A 15,163-nucleotide genomic window follows, 5' to 3' on the forward strand; every position below is an offset into this window, starting at 1 on the left:
GTATGAAGAGCTTTCAGCAGATAGGAACCATGGAGTCCCATATGGGCAGTGTCAACCGTGTCCTTTAAGAAACTGAAAATGCTGCCGCTATCTTCTACAAATGTGCAGAGGAAGCAATCAAATGCAGGCCAGTCTACACATTCCCCTGCATATTGTTCAAGCAAAGAAGTGGAGAAAAATTCACTCCCACATTCCGTTGGAAAGGGATCCAGTACACTTGGAAAAAGGCATGTATCAGTTGCGGTGCGTGCATGAATGGTTGCATCTCTGTCGGCATATACAATAAAACATCGCCCAACACTGTAAGTCCAGAACTGAACCCACCAAAAAAGTGCCTGATTTTTTGCATAAACCACCCCGGATGGGTGAGTGTGACAGGTACTGCAAGCAGAGATCCCAATCTCGGTTCCAACCACCCTAGCGAGAAGCCCATCCTAACCTTGTTTGCAGGCCAGCTATCACAAGAGGCCGTTCTCCCTGTCGTTGGAACCTGCAGGTGATTGGCGGAAGAGCGTCGGTGGTCAATTTGCTGAGGTGGAATATCCCTTCCAGCCGTTGCTGCTGCCACTGCGACTCGAGCCTCAAACTGCATTGAGTTGAAGAGAGAAGAAATAGGAACAGTAGTGTTTCATAAATGCGCATGGGAGTTTTACTTTGTCAATGGGTTATTTCCTAACTGGGCCACTATTGGCAACACCCAAAACAAAACTGCTGGGCTGGGCCTGAAATCTAAACCAGTAAGAGGCCTATAACTTAATTCCTGATTAGTTAACCCATAAGTCAAACAAGTGGGCTGTGGGTATTTTGCATGAGGGCTTCCCATAGCCCACTTCGCTGCCTTTATAAACTGATCCACATGAAATGACCAGACCAGGGGTAGTGGTCCAACCACCGCCTGGTTCAGTCCTTTCTTCTTCATCTCTGCTGCTGCGATCCCAACTCCAATTTCCTTATTTGCCGCCGCCGATTGTGATTTCTCTTTCCTCTTTAGAGTTGTAGACAATCCCAAAAAATCATCAAAAGATTTCACCATCAAATCTAACCGGTTAACCACATCCTGGAGATCTCCCTCAGAAAGAATTTATTAGGTAATTGCACCCACGTCGCACCAGATTTTTGCCAGAATTCATGCTGTGTCATCTCTGATGGTGCTGACGAGTCCCCTTCCATCGCTACCTCCATCACCCATGGTGGTTTCGCCGGGGTTCTTGCTTCCCAATCCACCTTGCTTTCTATTTGGAAAGCCTCTGTGCCCCTTCCATCGCTACCTACCTTCATCAACAATGGTGGTTTCGTCGGAGTTCTTGCTTTCGAATCCACCTTGCTTTCTATTCGGAAAAGCCTCTGCGCCCCACTCGTATGTTTCTTCTCTTCTCTCTCTTTAGTGGAAAACCCAAGTAAAACTTCAATGCCACTGTTTCGATTATCAGCGCAAGCCTGAATAGGTTTAAAATTAATCGTGGTTTCATCCGCAATTTTCGTCTTCATCGATCCGCTTCCTCTTCCGTGTGATTGCATAGCATGGTTGTCTTCACTAACGCTGATTGCTGTTTCAGAAGTGTGCGAACTCAAAATTCGTTTTGATTCTTTGCCATAACCAAAGTCTATTTTCATGGCTTCTTGGAAACTCACCCAAGTAAATTCCGACCAAGATCTATCTTTCACCCAATCCAGCGCATCTCCTTCCAAATGTTGGAGAACCACACTCAACCTTCTCTCCTCCTCAATTTGGTGTTCCCCACAGAATAACGACACTTCAAGAAGCCATTCTTGCACGTTGCCTTCGCCAGAAAACATGGATAATCTGGTGTCCGTCTAATCCTGTGGATCGTTACTGCTCTGATACCAATTTGTTAAGAACCCGATGATCGAATACCAGAAATACTAATATTGAATTACCAAAATAATAAGCAAGAACAATTAACAATGATAAACTGGTTACAATGGTGCCAGTTACCCCACAGCATATTGCTGCCCTCTTAGCCTATGGCTGCCCAAAGACTTCTAATTCTCTCTCTTTCCCCTCAATGTATCATAATACCATGATCCCAAGGCCCTATCACTTTCCATCAGTGTAGATTGAAATGTGAAAATTAAAGGCCCAAAATGCTGTTGATGCCATGGTTTATAGTATTGGTTTGTATTGGTGTTGATATGTAAGTATCAGCTGCTACTGATATGAGACATACTGAGACATATCTCTTTGTTGTATTTATTTTTATTTTTTTCTTATTGCTAAAGAAATGGCATAACAGGTGGGCCTTGGCACGATGGTCATGATTATGTCCGGCTAAGATTTTGTGCGGCCTGTACTTCCCATCATTGGGATTGCAGCAGGTGGCAAGCGTTAATCTGGGCCATTCAAATAAGCATGTGGAGAATTCTCCTCTTAGGTGAAAAGAACCAATGTTGAACCAAGTTAACTTGAACCAAATCGGGTTATGCAGTTTGCTAAACCCCAGATCCCCAATCCCATTGTCTTCTTCCTCTCATGAGACTTAAAACACAAAATCTGTCTTCGTCTTCAGTTTACAAACCCTAGTTGCAGAAACCTAGTTGCAGAAACCTATTTTTCCCTCTGGCAGTTCTATGTCTCTTGCTCATTGTCTTTTGCATCATTTTCTTGTAGATCTGTTTAGGTTTTAAGGTAAAAACTCTGCTAAAGAATGTAAGAAAACAAAGAGTGGGACATGTGCAGACGAACAGTTCAATGATGTTGGTTTCTGCTCTACACTTCCACGCCGGCCTTCAAATCACCTTCTCCACAAAGCACAGACTTGCTCTGTTGGACAGGAAACAGAAAGTCGTATTTGATTTTGAGTTCTTAATTTTCTTTTCCTATTACTATCAATTAATCAGTTGCCCAGACCATACATCTGGCCTGGTTTTTCTGAAGGGTACAAACATTCTAGAATTTCTGATCATGATTATGAACTAAACCCATCTGATTGGCAGCATTGTACAAAACATTGTAGAATTTAGAATTGATTTTGTGAAGGTTGAAAACATTGTAGAATATCTTTGATTTCTATGGCTTGAATTGGAACAATCGAATCGAAGTCTGAGAAACTAAAACTAGAAGCCAAGACTTGGAAATTTAAGGGAAACAAAGCAAGGATCGATGACATGTTTATCAAGGTGACAAGGTTATCAAAGCGGTTGGGACACATTTTTTTTAATACATCTATTATGTGGCAAAAATAGGATAGCAAAAGCTCATAGTTTTACCATAAGCTGAGACTGCTGGGTATATATTGAAGAATCATAATTATGAAAGATTATCCCCCCCCCCCAAAAAAAAAAAAAAAAAGAGTAAGAAGAAGAAGAAAGACAGAAGTTCGTCTCATCATAATAAAAATATACAATAGCAATTAGCAACATAATGTAATGACGATTCCCAAACCCAAAATAAATAACTATTAAATTTATATATGGTTTTGTAGAGTTATTTCTCTGATTTTTTTAATAAAATAATGATTAGCTTAACAAAGAATCAACCACATTGAACACCCTTTATATTACAAAATTTAAAAAGCTCATGTCATACATTAAGGGGAAAATAATTTTTTGTTGGATGGAAAAAAATATGATGATTTGGTCTACATAAAATTTGGCTTGTTGCTCAACTTAACATCCGGTTTTTTTCACCCGACTTTTCTGAACTAACAAATAATTCTTGAATCTGAATTGAATTTAATTTAAAATGTTCAATTTAACAAGGCGGAACACCTAGGTGATAAATCGGCTAATATCGTACATGTCAAAAAGCAGCCTAGTGCCTAGGTGGTCGCCTTGATAACAGGGATCAATGAGACGAAGGAAGAGGGGATATATTTAGTGTATGAACAGGACCAAAAATGACCAGTTGTAGTCTTCCTTTTTTTTGCGGATCCCCTTCTTTGTTTCTTTTTTTAATTGGTTGTCATTAGTTTGGAAGAATCCCAATCTGGATTCATAGATGTGTGGTTCAATTTGAGTTGTATTTTCACATGGTCATTCAATGATCGATATTTAATGTTGCCACCTAGTGTAATCCTAGAGATAGAAATGACATGCCACACAAATTCTTAGGCTGACAGAATCATAGTCCTGGTGTTGCCTGAGATCAAGCTATGGAAATAACCTTTCATCAAAAATTGTTGGGGCATAAGGTTGCGTAAGAAAATCCCCCCCCCCCCCCCAAAAAAAAAAAAAAAAAAAAAGACTTTGCTTGTGCGGAAGCCTTTGATGCAATTTGCCCTCTTTTTAATATAGAAATTGCATGTATAAATGTACCGCTAATCATAGTTAAAAACCCGTCTCATCTTGGTACACTGTATACCAAAATTTCGATCAGATGGTAAATTGTTGTACCATTTTTTTGTGGTTTTTGGGTCTGATTTTTGGAGTACAGTCTAATTTTGAGGCCAGTAAACACAATCGCAACTGTATTTTTGACTAAAATCTAACATAAACTGTATTCATGATTTGAACAAATCTATATGGGGATGAAATTAGATCATGTATTTTAACAAATCTAATCATGGATATACAAGAAAACATCGAAACTTTCATTAAAATGCAAGAACAATAGTGACTATTAGTCAACCAAAGTTTACAAATTACAATTTACCAACCCCTTGGAATGAAATTTCACAAAATCTTGCCAAAATTTAGTACCTTGATGCTAATGAAGGTTGACAATAGAACTGATACATCTCAGTATGATGAATACATTTATTTATGTATTGGCCAAAAGATGTTTGGCTGACATGTATCAATAATCTTGATGCATACCTATACATGCCAATACTGTTGGTACGTTCCATGATGCCATTTTCGCTTGCAGACTCCGATCAATTGAGAGTCTAAAATCTTCCATTTAATCTAGGTTTTTCACATTTTGGGACTACCAAATGAATTGAGGAGTGCTAGAACACCATCCATTGCCACCCTGTACTCTTCATTCCCATGAACTATTACAATATGTAAGAAACCATATGTTTATAATTATATCAATTTCATGAACTTTTTTGGTTATACGCTGTCCCTCATTTTAGCATTTATGCATGATACTTGTTATATATATATTTTTTAATTCCCAAAAGTTTATTTCTACATGTCCATCGAAATAGTTTGATGTGATACAACAGTACATTTCTCGAAATCACCTGACTTTTACAATACTTGATGTTGATACTAAAAACCTTGGTTCATGGTTTTTATAACCCATATTTTCTTTTGTCTGTGTTTTAGAAGATGTTTTAATTTTTTACTTTTATGGATGAATGGGCTTTAGAAGATCTTGTGGGCCCTTCAAGTGGAGAAAGCTTATTTGCTAATGTTGCCAATGTTTACTTTCTATTTGCAGTTTTGAAAAAGGTTACTTTATTTCGTTGCAATAGAATCTTAATTAGTTTCTAATTTAAGTTTATCACCATTTTTATTTATTGATTTATTTATTATTATTATTATTATTATTATTATTATTATTTTGTAGGGATTCACTTCTGATGTTTGGCAACTAGATTTGTTGGAAATTTTCTGTTGTCTGTTTAGTTTTTTTTTTTTTTTTTTTTTTTTTTTTCTGTTTTTTACATTATCTATTTTGTGAAGCTTAGGCCAAGCTATTGACATTGTTAAAAAACTTGATGGAACTTTGACAAAATTTAAGAACTTCAGTGTGTTTGATTTGGAATGAAAAAAAATATATATAATTTTTTGGTTAAACTTTTTGTGCTTAAGTTAAAATCATGGAAACTTCAATTCAAATGTTGAGATTTTGGTAATTCCGTATGACTCCTACTCACATGGCATAATAGATTGCCTTTTGTGATTGTTAAGAAGGGAATATTTGGAAAGAAATATGGTCATCAAGAATTAGCGCCAAATTAGCACTTGGCGCTAATTCTCAATGGGAATAGAGTCCTCTGTTGACTTGAAACCTTCCCTAATATTCAAACTTCCGTTAGCATCTCCCATCCCAGCCAATAATCCTCTAATTAAATTAATATAATTTCCCCCAAGTCCCTGCAACATCAACCGCACAATTAGTTTCATTTGCAGGATTAGAGTCCTTTTCAACCACAATAGCTTCTCTTCCTTTATTTCTATCTTCTTCTTCCGCCATGTTCTCCTTGATCTGACTTCCGCAAGTAATTGAGTCCCAAAAACTCTCATCATTTTCTCCTTATGTTGGATGCTCCATTTGCTTTATTCAGATCTCAGTCAAAGGCCCCACCATAGGAAACACCTTCATCCTTGTTTAAATTTGAATGGGAGTCCTGATATCCTTGGAAAGAGTAAAGACTATTAGAATTATCCACATTAACCTCTATTAAAACCCAAGCTTCTGCCAGGGGAGAGGAAGAATTTTGAATCAACAAAGTTCCTTCCTCCTTTGAAGGTGCAACACTAATTTGAAAATTCAAATCCTCAATAGTCTTCCTCCACTTCCGCCTCTCCCACTTCCACAAGGGTTGCAATGGTGTTATGCTCCACCAGGAACTTCCCCATTTCCTTGGCAGTGTACCTCCTATTATTGGTCAAACCAAATTGTGAATCTGTTGACCATTAATCCGGCCGGCAAGGTCAACTGGAGTTCCTCATCCATTACGTAGTAGTTTGCCCAAACAACTGTTACAGAGTGCAAAGAGGATGTCTCCATTCATACTGTACCTTTTGATAAATGAAACCCCATGATCCCCAAAAACTGGGACTGATGACTGCAGCTTCTTTAAAGGTTTCACTTCCACACTTATCCATGCATACGATGTCTTCATGGATTTCGTCATTCTGTCTGTCATCAACAGCTTCCAAATAACACGGGCTATTGCACTCAAACTTGGAGCATACCAATATTTGAATGGAAGATTGAGAGGGAGATCCAAATTGGCACCGAGAACAGCTCTTCAATATGCTCTTGCATCCCTCCTCTGGGCTCGAAGGTCTCACAATGAATGGCTTCTTCTGCACAAACCAAGGCCCTTCTTCCAAAACCTTCATACGATCAGATTCACAAATGCTTTTGAAAATAAAGAACCCATTTTGTGACAAGCTAACAGACAAAGTACCAGATGGCATACATTGCTTTAGCAGATCCTTTACGTTGATGAAACTAGGCCTTTCTCCAATGAAGTGGCCCACCTATGGCCCCCTCGATTTATTCACTTCTTGCACTGCAGTAGCATTGCCTTCAACTCCATCCCTAAATACTGGAGGAATAAATCCAGCACCAACCCCTCCTCTGATCCCCTAACATGTCTATCAACAAATAGCTCAATGCCACTCCCTTCCCCGCTGGAGGAGCAGGGAGAGAGCAATTAGACCCTCTGGCCATCCCCTAACAAGCCAGAATCTCATAACAAGAATTGAAACAATTCTAACCCATGATCCGAACCTCTCAATCAATCAATCAAACTACCAATCGAATGAGCAAAGAAATTAAGAAACTACTTATCTAGTGAATTGAAATCCTGATCAGATTGATGTTCTGAAATCACGTGGCCACAACCTCAATCCTGTTCTAAATTTTTGCACCCCCCGCAAAAGAAGAAAGACAAAGAAAAGCCCCCCCTCTTTCTTCACACCACCACGATAGCTTTGTTTTAAATTCTGGGGTTGGGCAAAGTTTCCTCATTTGAAGAATTGTGTTATTTACCTGCTTAACATGAAACTACTTTCAAGTTTTGTATGCTTGTTCTACAGGTCTAGATTCTTACTATTTATGTGCTGCAACTTATATAATACATATAACTTTTCCACAGGCATGCAGTACTCGGATGTCTTTGGATTTCGTTCAACAAGTAGTGGAGGAGGCTTCATTGTATGTTGGTTCTTCTGTTTCCTTGATTCCCAAGAATAAAGGAATTAAGATATATTTCACTTGCCATTGATATTTGGATTTAACTTGATCCTGCAGATTAAAAATTGAGAACGAGAAGCTGGTTGATGATATTTCTGGATTACTTACTGCTGGAATTTCTTGGGAAGATAGGGCGAAACATGTTCTCAGAAGTTTGGGCCAAATGACTGAGTTTGAAGAAGTTTTAAGGTTTTGAATGTTGTTTTTTGTCTTAAATGTCTTAGCTACCGGTTTTATTTCTAATGCTGTGCACTTATTAAATCTATTTTTTTGTTGATATTTCAGGATGTCAATGGACATTTTTATTATTCTACCTTCTCTGAATGAAGTTCAGGATGCATTAGCTAGGGCTAGATCCTGGATGATGAGATCTCAACCATTCCTTATGTCTACTTGTCATACTGGGCATGCTTCATGTGGTCTTTTGAAAGTTGATAACCTGAAGGTCCATCCGAAGTACTAAATTAAGCTAGATGTGGCTTAAATTGTTTGAGTTAGTATAACAGTGAAATATCCTCATTGCACTGCAGGAGTTGGTTGCTGAGTCAAAACTTCTGAAGGTATCTTTGAAAGAACCGGAAATGCTTCAGAGGCTTTTTGAGCAATGCAAGGCCTGGGAGCATGATGTGCATTCTCTCCTTGATTGTGCAGAGGCCACGTTTAACATGCAGGCTATCGACATTGAAATAATGAATGGGCGGCTTCCTGAGAAAATTGAGGGCTTGGTTGCTAGAATTAAGACAGCCACAACAGCTGGGTTATCCTTTGGTTTTGACTTTGATGAAATTCCAAAACTTCAGAATGCTGCTTCTGCACTAGAATGGTGCTTGAAGGTCCTTTCATACTGCTCCTGTGCTCCTTCGCTTGAGGTGGGTGATTTCATGTTAGAAATGCTCATGTTATTAGCTGAACTTGTGATCCTCTCTTTTGGTGCATTTTACAGCATTGCTCATGTTATCTAGTAGTAGGAATATTCCTTGTCTGTAATGATCTGTTTATTTCACATGTTTTCTTGAGTCATAGAGGACCTAAATCAGATTATCCAGCAAGTACTCAGAAACATAGTAAGGATCCTCGTAGACTGTTCCCATTCACAACCGAAGTTAAAATATGTATTGGGGTTAGAACTGAACTCAGCAGCTTCCAACTGTTATGATTTTATGTGCAAATGAGTAATTTGGTAAATTTCTTCTGTAGAGGAGATTCGGATTAAGAAAAAGAAGGTATTCCGAAATTTCTTCCTTCAGCCCCATGTTTTGTTAATTCATCAAATCTTGTTGCATTGATGTACAGTACATGCATTAATGTTACCAAATGCCAAGAGAAAATTTGATATGCAATAGCCTTCTATTCCTTTTTCGGTCATGTTTGGCTATTTTATTTGGCATCCATCTCGTACTGTTGCCTGGGAATTGTGGAGAATCCCCTAGGATTTGAATCTGGTGGCCTACAGTGTGTGTTCACAATAGGATGTATGTCAAATGATATTTCCCTGTTGCTTTAACAATTATTCTTTCTGCTTTTGTGGCCCAATTTCATATTTATTGAATGTGTACATTTTATGCTTCTATAGGAGGTTGAAAAATTGATAGGGAGCGTAGAACACCTGCCATCCGTGTTCTCTTCTAGCATTCTGGAATTTTCATTGCTCGATGGAGCAAGGTGGCTGAGGAAAGCACTGAGAGTAGTTCCAGAGCCATATAGACTGGAAAGATGCAAGTTAAATGATGCCGAAGAAGTTTTGGATGATGCTCAGGTACTCAGTAGGCTCTATTTTATACTGCAGTAAATTTGAGCTCTTACTCATCATGCTACCTTTTAATGTGGTACCGTCCATCTGTTATTACTTAAATTGTGATGCCTGTGAATTGCAGAGGATTAAAATTCCCTTTCCTGTGATGGTTGCTCGACTTGTAAATGCGATTGAGAAGCATAAGTGAGTTTACTGGTTGTGTGCAAAATTTGTATTTGATTTCTCTTATAATAGATTGTTTGAATAATGGCTGTTCTAACTTCTAATTATGTGAGTTTCCCTTCCAAGGCTTCAAGCCTTCAACTATATTTGCATGGACTGTATTTAGATTTTAAACTGAAAACTGTCACCTATTCTCAATGAGAAACTGAAGGAATTATCAAAACATGGAATAAAGGGGGCAGAGTGAGGAGATGTATAAGAATTTATGAAACCTTATGGGATCTTCCTCATAGAGACATAGTTCAAGAATTCATGAGATCAACAACCACAATAAACCTTGTCCCAACTAAATGGGTTTGGTTACATGGATTCTTGCCTTCTAATTAGTTCTGTTTGAGGCCGTGCTAGATACAAGGCCTAAGCTATGCATATCATTTTTCACCACTTCTCTTAAGGTTATTTTAGGTCTGCCCCTAGCTTTTCTAGTTCCTTCATTTTGAATTATATCACTTCTCCATACAGGGGCATTATAGGTCTCCGATGAATGTGGCCGTGCCACCTCAAACGACTTTCTTGAAGCTTATCACTTATGGAGCAACTCCCAGACCAACTCTAATATGATCATTTCTTATCTAATCCTTCCTAGTTTTGCCACTCATCCATCTTAGCATCCTCATTTTTGCCACACTGAGTTTGTCTATATGACAGCCCCACACTCTGCATTGTACATCATAGCTGGTTGAACGACGATCCTATAGAATTTTCCTTTAAGTTTTAATGGAATACGTCAATCACACAAGACTCCGGACACACTTCTCCACTTCATCCACCTTATTTTAATTCTTTGGGAAACATCATCCTCTATATCACCTTTTTTTTTTTATTTATGATTGAACCTCAATACCTAAAACAATCACTTTGAGGAATCTACTTATCGTCAAGTTTCACCACCTCATCATCTGCCCAATCATGACTAAAGTTACAAGTTAGATATTCTGTCTTCATTCTACTTAGTTGAAAGCCTCTTGATTCCAAAGCTACTCTCCATAATTCTCACTTGGTATTAATCTCTACTTGAGTTTCATATAATAACACAATATCATCAGCAAAAAGCATTCACCAAGGGACCTTGTCTTTAATGTCTTTGGTTAATTCATCCATTACAAGTGCAAATAAATATGGGCTTAAAATTGCTTATTGATGTAGCCCAACTATAACTGGGAATTCATTACTTTGGCCCCCCACTGTTCTTACACTTGTCACTGAACCATAATACATATCCTTAACTACGTCCACATATCTACTTGCAACACTTCTTTTCTCTAATACTTGCCAAATTAAATCTTTAGGAACTCGATCATAAGCTTTTTCTAGGTCAATAAATACCATATGAAAGGTCTTTCCTACACTCTATTCCTTTCCATAAGTCTCTTAATTAGGTGAATAACCTCCGTTAATTGGTTCTATGAAATTGTGGTTAGGTGTCTCAAACGGGTTTCAATTACTTTACCATAATTTCATAGTGTGGCTCCTCAGTTTAATGCCCCTATAGTTATTTCAACTTTGAATATTTCCTTTATTTTGTAAATTGGAACTATGATGCTTCTCGTCCATTCATCTAGCATTTTCCCTATGCTTATAATCTTATTGAACGACTTAGTCAACCAAAGTAGCCCGTGGGTTCCTAAGCTCTTCCATACTTCTATTGTTATTTTATCAGGAACTTGTGTCTTGCCTAGTTTTATCCTCTTTAGTGCTTCTTTTACTTCAGCCATCGAGATTCTCTGTATATATGTTCGAAAATAAGTGCCTTGGTGAACGGTGTAATTGTCTGAATCACTTGAAGTATGTTAGTTTAGTAGACTAGAGAAATAGATTTCCCATATTTTCTTAATGTCCTCATCACATACTAGTATTTTACCATATCCATTTTTAATATATCTAACATGGTCACGATCTCTACTCTTCCTATCCCTTATTTTGGCTATCTTATAAATAGATTTTCCCCCTCCTTCGTGCCCAACTTATTGTATAACTTTTCATACTTCTTCTCCCTTACTTTTCCCGCAATTTTCTTAGGTTCATTTCTAGCCAACCTATACCTTTGAAGATCTTCAACATCTTTAGTTCTTTGCCATGTCTTAAAGAACACAACACCTTTATGTTTTAAAAATGCGAGATAAATGGAGTGCGATAAAAAAGAACACAATAACTCAGTTGAGATATTCTAGTTCTTAGCAACACAATAACTCAGTCGAGATATTCTAGTTCTTAGCCAAAACTATGGTATATGGACACTTATGTATGCTAGAAAGCAAGAAAATCAACTATTTATCCTTTTGCAGACATAGGGAGACACTTATTTAACTCCTAGTTGATTACTCCTTTTCTTGGATGATGTTCTAGTTAGATCCCCCATTTGACAGGATGCCAAATGGTATTTTGAGGGGTTCTTGATGTTGGGATGTCTGATACTCTGATATCTCTCACAATTAGCAGCCTTTCTGGTAGTCTTGGTCAGGTTTTCAAAGCCTATATGCCTCCAAGCAAACTTGAGCCTTCTAGATCCCATAACAACTTGTAGAATTTACCAAATGTCTTTGACCCTGCTGCAACAAACTTGCCATTCGTAGTTTTCCTGATCTATTTTTTCATGTTCACACAATGCCCTTTATCACAAATCTGACAATAGGTTGTGCTGTAAAATTTTGCCAATCTCATGCGAGAAATCTGATAAAGTTGGGCATAAGAAGAAAACAAACAAGGGTGGTTCAATATGAAAATTAAATTATAAGAAATATTTTAAGGCAAACATGAATATTTGTGAACAATGTGGACATCATTTGAAAATGAGTATATCATATAGAATCAAACTTCCATTGAACTTCCATTGACCTGGCAGACATTTTCTGAATCTTAAGAAAGGTGGGGGCATCTTCAAGACTTCATCATCCTTGTTGTCCAGGATGGACAATGTGATCCTGAGCTTTTTAGTATTTCCACTTTCCAATCTACAAACTAGTTGCCTCAGATTTTTCTGTATTTATTCCATTTTTCTCTTTGAAACTTTCTGTTGTCAAATTTTTGTCACTTCTCATTTTGCATTTTTTTCTTTCGACTTCACTTGTACTTAAATTATCACATTTATCTGTAAATGCAGGTCTTGGCAAGAGCAAGTGCGTGCATTTTTGGATTCCAAGTCTGGTGAACAGTCTTGGCCTGCACTATTGCAACTTAAGGTCTACGAATTCTCTTGCCCTTGGTGAAGCTTGATTTTCTACCTTTTATTTAATAATTTTTTCTTTGGATGAATTGTTTCCTTGCATAAGCTTCAGTGCCCACAGTTACATAGGGTGGGTTTTGTAGCTTTCTCTTAGATTTAAGTGGTCCCTTTACAATTTCTGGACGTGAACTTTTGTTCTGTCAACAATTATTTAGTTCTTGATGCTGGAAGTCCTACAATTGACCATGCAACACAATTTCAGATGTTTACCATCGTATTTGAATGTTTTGTCTCCATGATCACATTAGGGGGTAGTTATTAGTCCAACTGATTTCTGATTTTGATTGAATGGAAATATAGAAAACAGACTAGAGATATGTGAACTTATTTGAATTTTGAAATATATTTTTCAAGAGCAGTTGATGCGATGGTAGGGATCCATGATCATGTAACCCAGGGTCGGGCCAGTCTTCAGGTTCCTCTTCTGATGAACCAGCAGCACGTTAGGATTTAACTTTGTAGTTATAGTTCTAGTTTTCAGTCAACTCTTGAAGGACGGCAGCTGGTACGCTCCATCCCACCTTTGGCTTAGGGTTCCTAACTGAATTAGGGTTCACAAATGCTTTTTGTAATCTAGTATTCTGTAATGGACAGGAGCTTGTATTGTTTAATTGTAGCCTGTGGTCAAGGGTTTTGACTTTCAAAGCTTAAGTCTAGGGTTTAGGTTTATGGTTTCACAGTTTCAGGGTTTTAGGGTTGAGGGTTTTAGGTTTTAAGGATAGGATTTAGGGGTTAGGTTTTGGCATTTAAGGTTTTTATGGTTCAGCGTTTAGGTTTTAGGATTTAGAATCTAGGGTTTTGGGTTTTGGGTCTAGGGTTTTAGGCACCGTTTGTTTGCGGAGGTGGGTGGAAAAAAAAGGGGTGGGAAAAGTAAACATGTGGGACCCATCTGTAATGGGGTGGGGAATAGGAAAGGAGAGGGAAGGATTTTGTGGAAGTCTCAATATGGGTCCCACTTTTGTTGTTTCCCTCATTTTTTCACAAAGTCTCACTAAATTTGTGGGACTTTGAAAAGTCATGGGGTGGAAAAAGTAACATGCCACATCAGCAGACAATAAGGAAGCTTGTCTGCCCACTTTTCCACTCCCATTGAACCAAACAAATCATAGTTAGAGATTTGTTTACTTTTTTCCACCCCACTTCAGATTCGGCAAACAAATGATACCTTAGGGTTTAGTGTCTATAGTTAAAATGGGAATGGTTTTGGAGGGTAAGATAGGGTTTGGCCAGACTGTGTTTGGGCTGAAACTTGAGAGAATTAGTTTTGTTTTATTGTTTTGTAATTTCAGAATTAATTACTTACAGGCTAGGGTTAAAATTTAGGTTTCCTAGTTGGCTTAGGTCTCTTGGTTAGCGTTATGGTCTTGGAGGGGAGGTAGAGAGGGTGTGTAAGATTATTCTAAAAGGATTTAGGGTTTGGATGAATGGTTTGAGAATTATGAATGAGTGAAGGTTGAGGTTCCTAGGGTTATTGGGAATTTAAGGGCAACAAAACAATTAGGGTTTTAAACTAGGGTTTGTTGCCCCGGTTGGGCTGATACTGAGAGGAAAGGTTGCTAGGGTTTGGGGGAACATCTGGGACAGATCTAACGGTTAGACTGCCGTAGATTTGACCTTGAATTTTAGGTCTTAGAAGAAGTCGGAAAAATTCGAGAAAATTTTGGGCATTAGGGTTATGGTTTTAGTGTTTTGGGGGATGAGGGAGGAAGGAAGAAGAAGGGTAGGGGCAGGGGTAGTGTTGCACTGACTTGCTGTAGGAGATTTGAACTGCAGAAAACCTGAATAACTAATGCTGCTGCAGGCTTGAAGAGGAGGTGGAATGATAGAAAATTGCAGAATCTATGAACAATTACAGTTGTGGGCCTCCCTCCTAGGGAACCCACAACTCCACTCAAGTTTTCCTTCAAGTTTTCCTTCAACTCAAGTCTTTATTTATTCATATCTGATTCATTACAAGGTGTGATGGGCTAATTGTAGCCTTATTACATGGAAGGAAAACAACTAGGACTAAATAAAGAAAACCAACTTGAACTCAAATTATGAAACCTACCTGGACTCATCCAATTTGGATTAGAATTCCCTATTAGAGCTACACTTAACTTTCTAAACTAGAAAAGGACTC

At 38.0% G+C, this 15,163-nt stretch overlaps 1 protein-coding gene across 2 annotated transcripts in view; it reads left to right on the forward strand.

The window, feature by feature from the left end:
• LOC149030021 (transcription factor jumonji (jmjC) domain-containing protein) overlaps window positions 1-15,163 on the forward strand; it is a 130,127-nt gene that overhangs the window by 69,152 nt on the left and 45,812 nt on the right. For both annotated transcript variants that reach the window (XM_089142343.1, XM_089142344.1), the window contains exons 17-23: window positions 7,746-7,804; window positions 7,901-8,032; window positions 8,129-8,288; window positions 8,374-8,712; window positions 9,417-9,599; window positions 9,718-9,779; window positions 12,919-12,997. In XM_089142343.1, coding sequence (XP_088998469.1) covers window positions 7,746-7,804; window positions 7,901-8,032; window positions 8,129-8,288; window positions 8,374-8,712; window positions 9,417-9,599; window positions 9,718-9,779; window positions 12,919-12,997 — 1,014 coding nt within the window. The remainder of the gene's footprint in view (window positions 1-7,745; window positions 7,805-7,900; window positions 8,033-8,128; window positions 8,289-8,373; window positions 8,713-9,416; window positions 9,600-9,717; window positions 9,780-12,918; window positions 12,998-15,163) is intronic.

This window comes from Hakea prostrata, chromosome 1 (assembly GCF_041222555.1).
Source record: "Hakea prostrata isolate BN-2017 chromosome 1, UWA_Hpros_2, whole genome shotgun sequence".
NCBI classification, from domain to species: Eukaryota; Viridiplantae; Streptophyta; class Magnoliopsida; order Proteales; family Proteaceae; genus Hakea; species Hakea prostrata.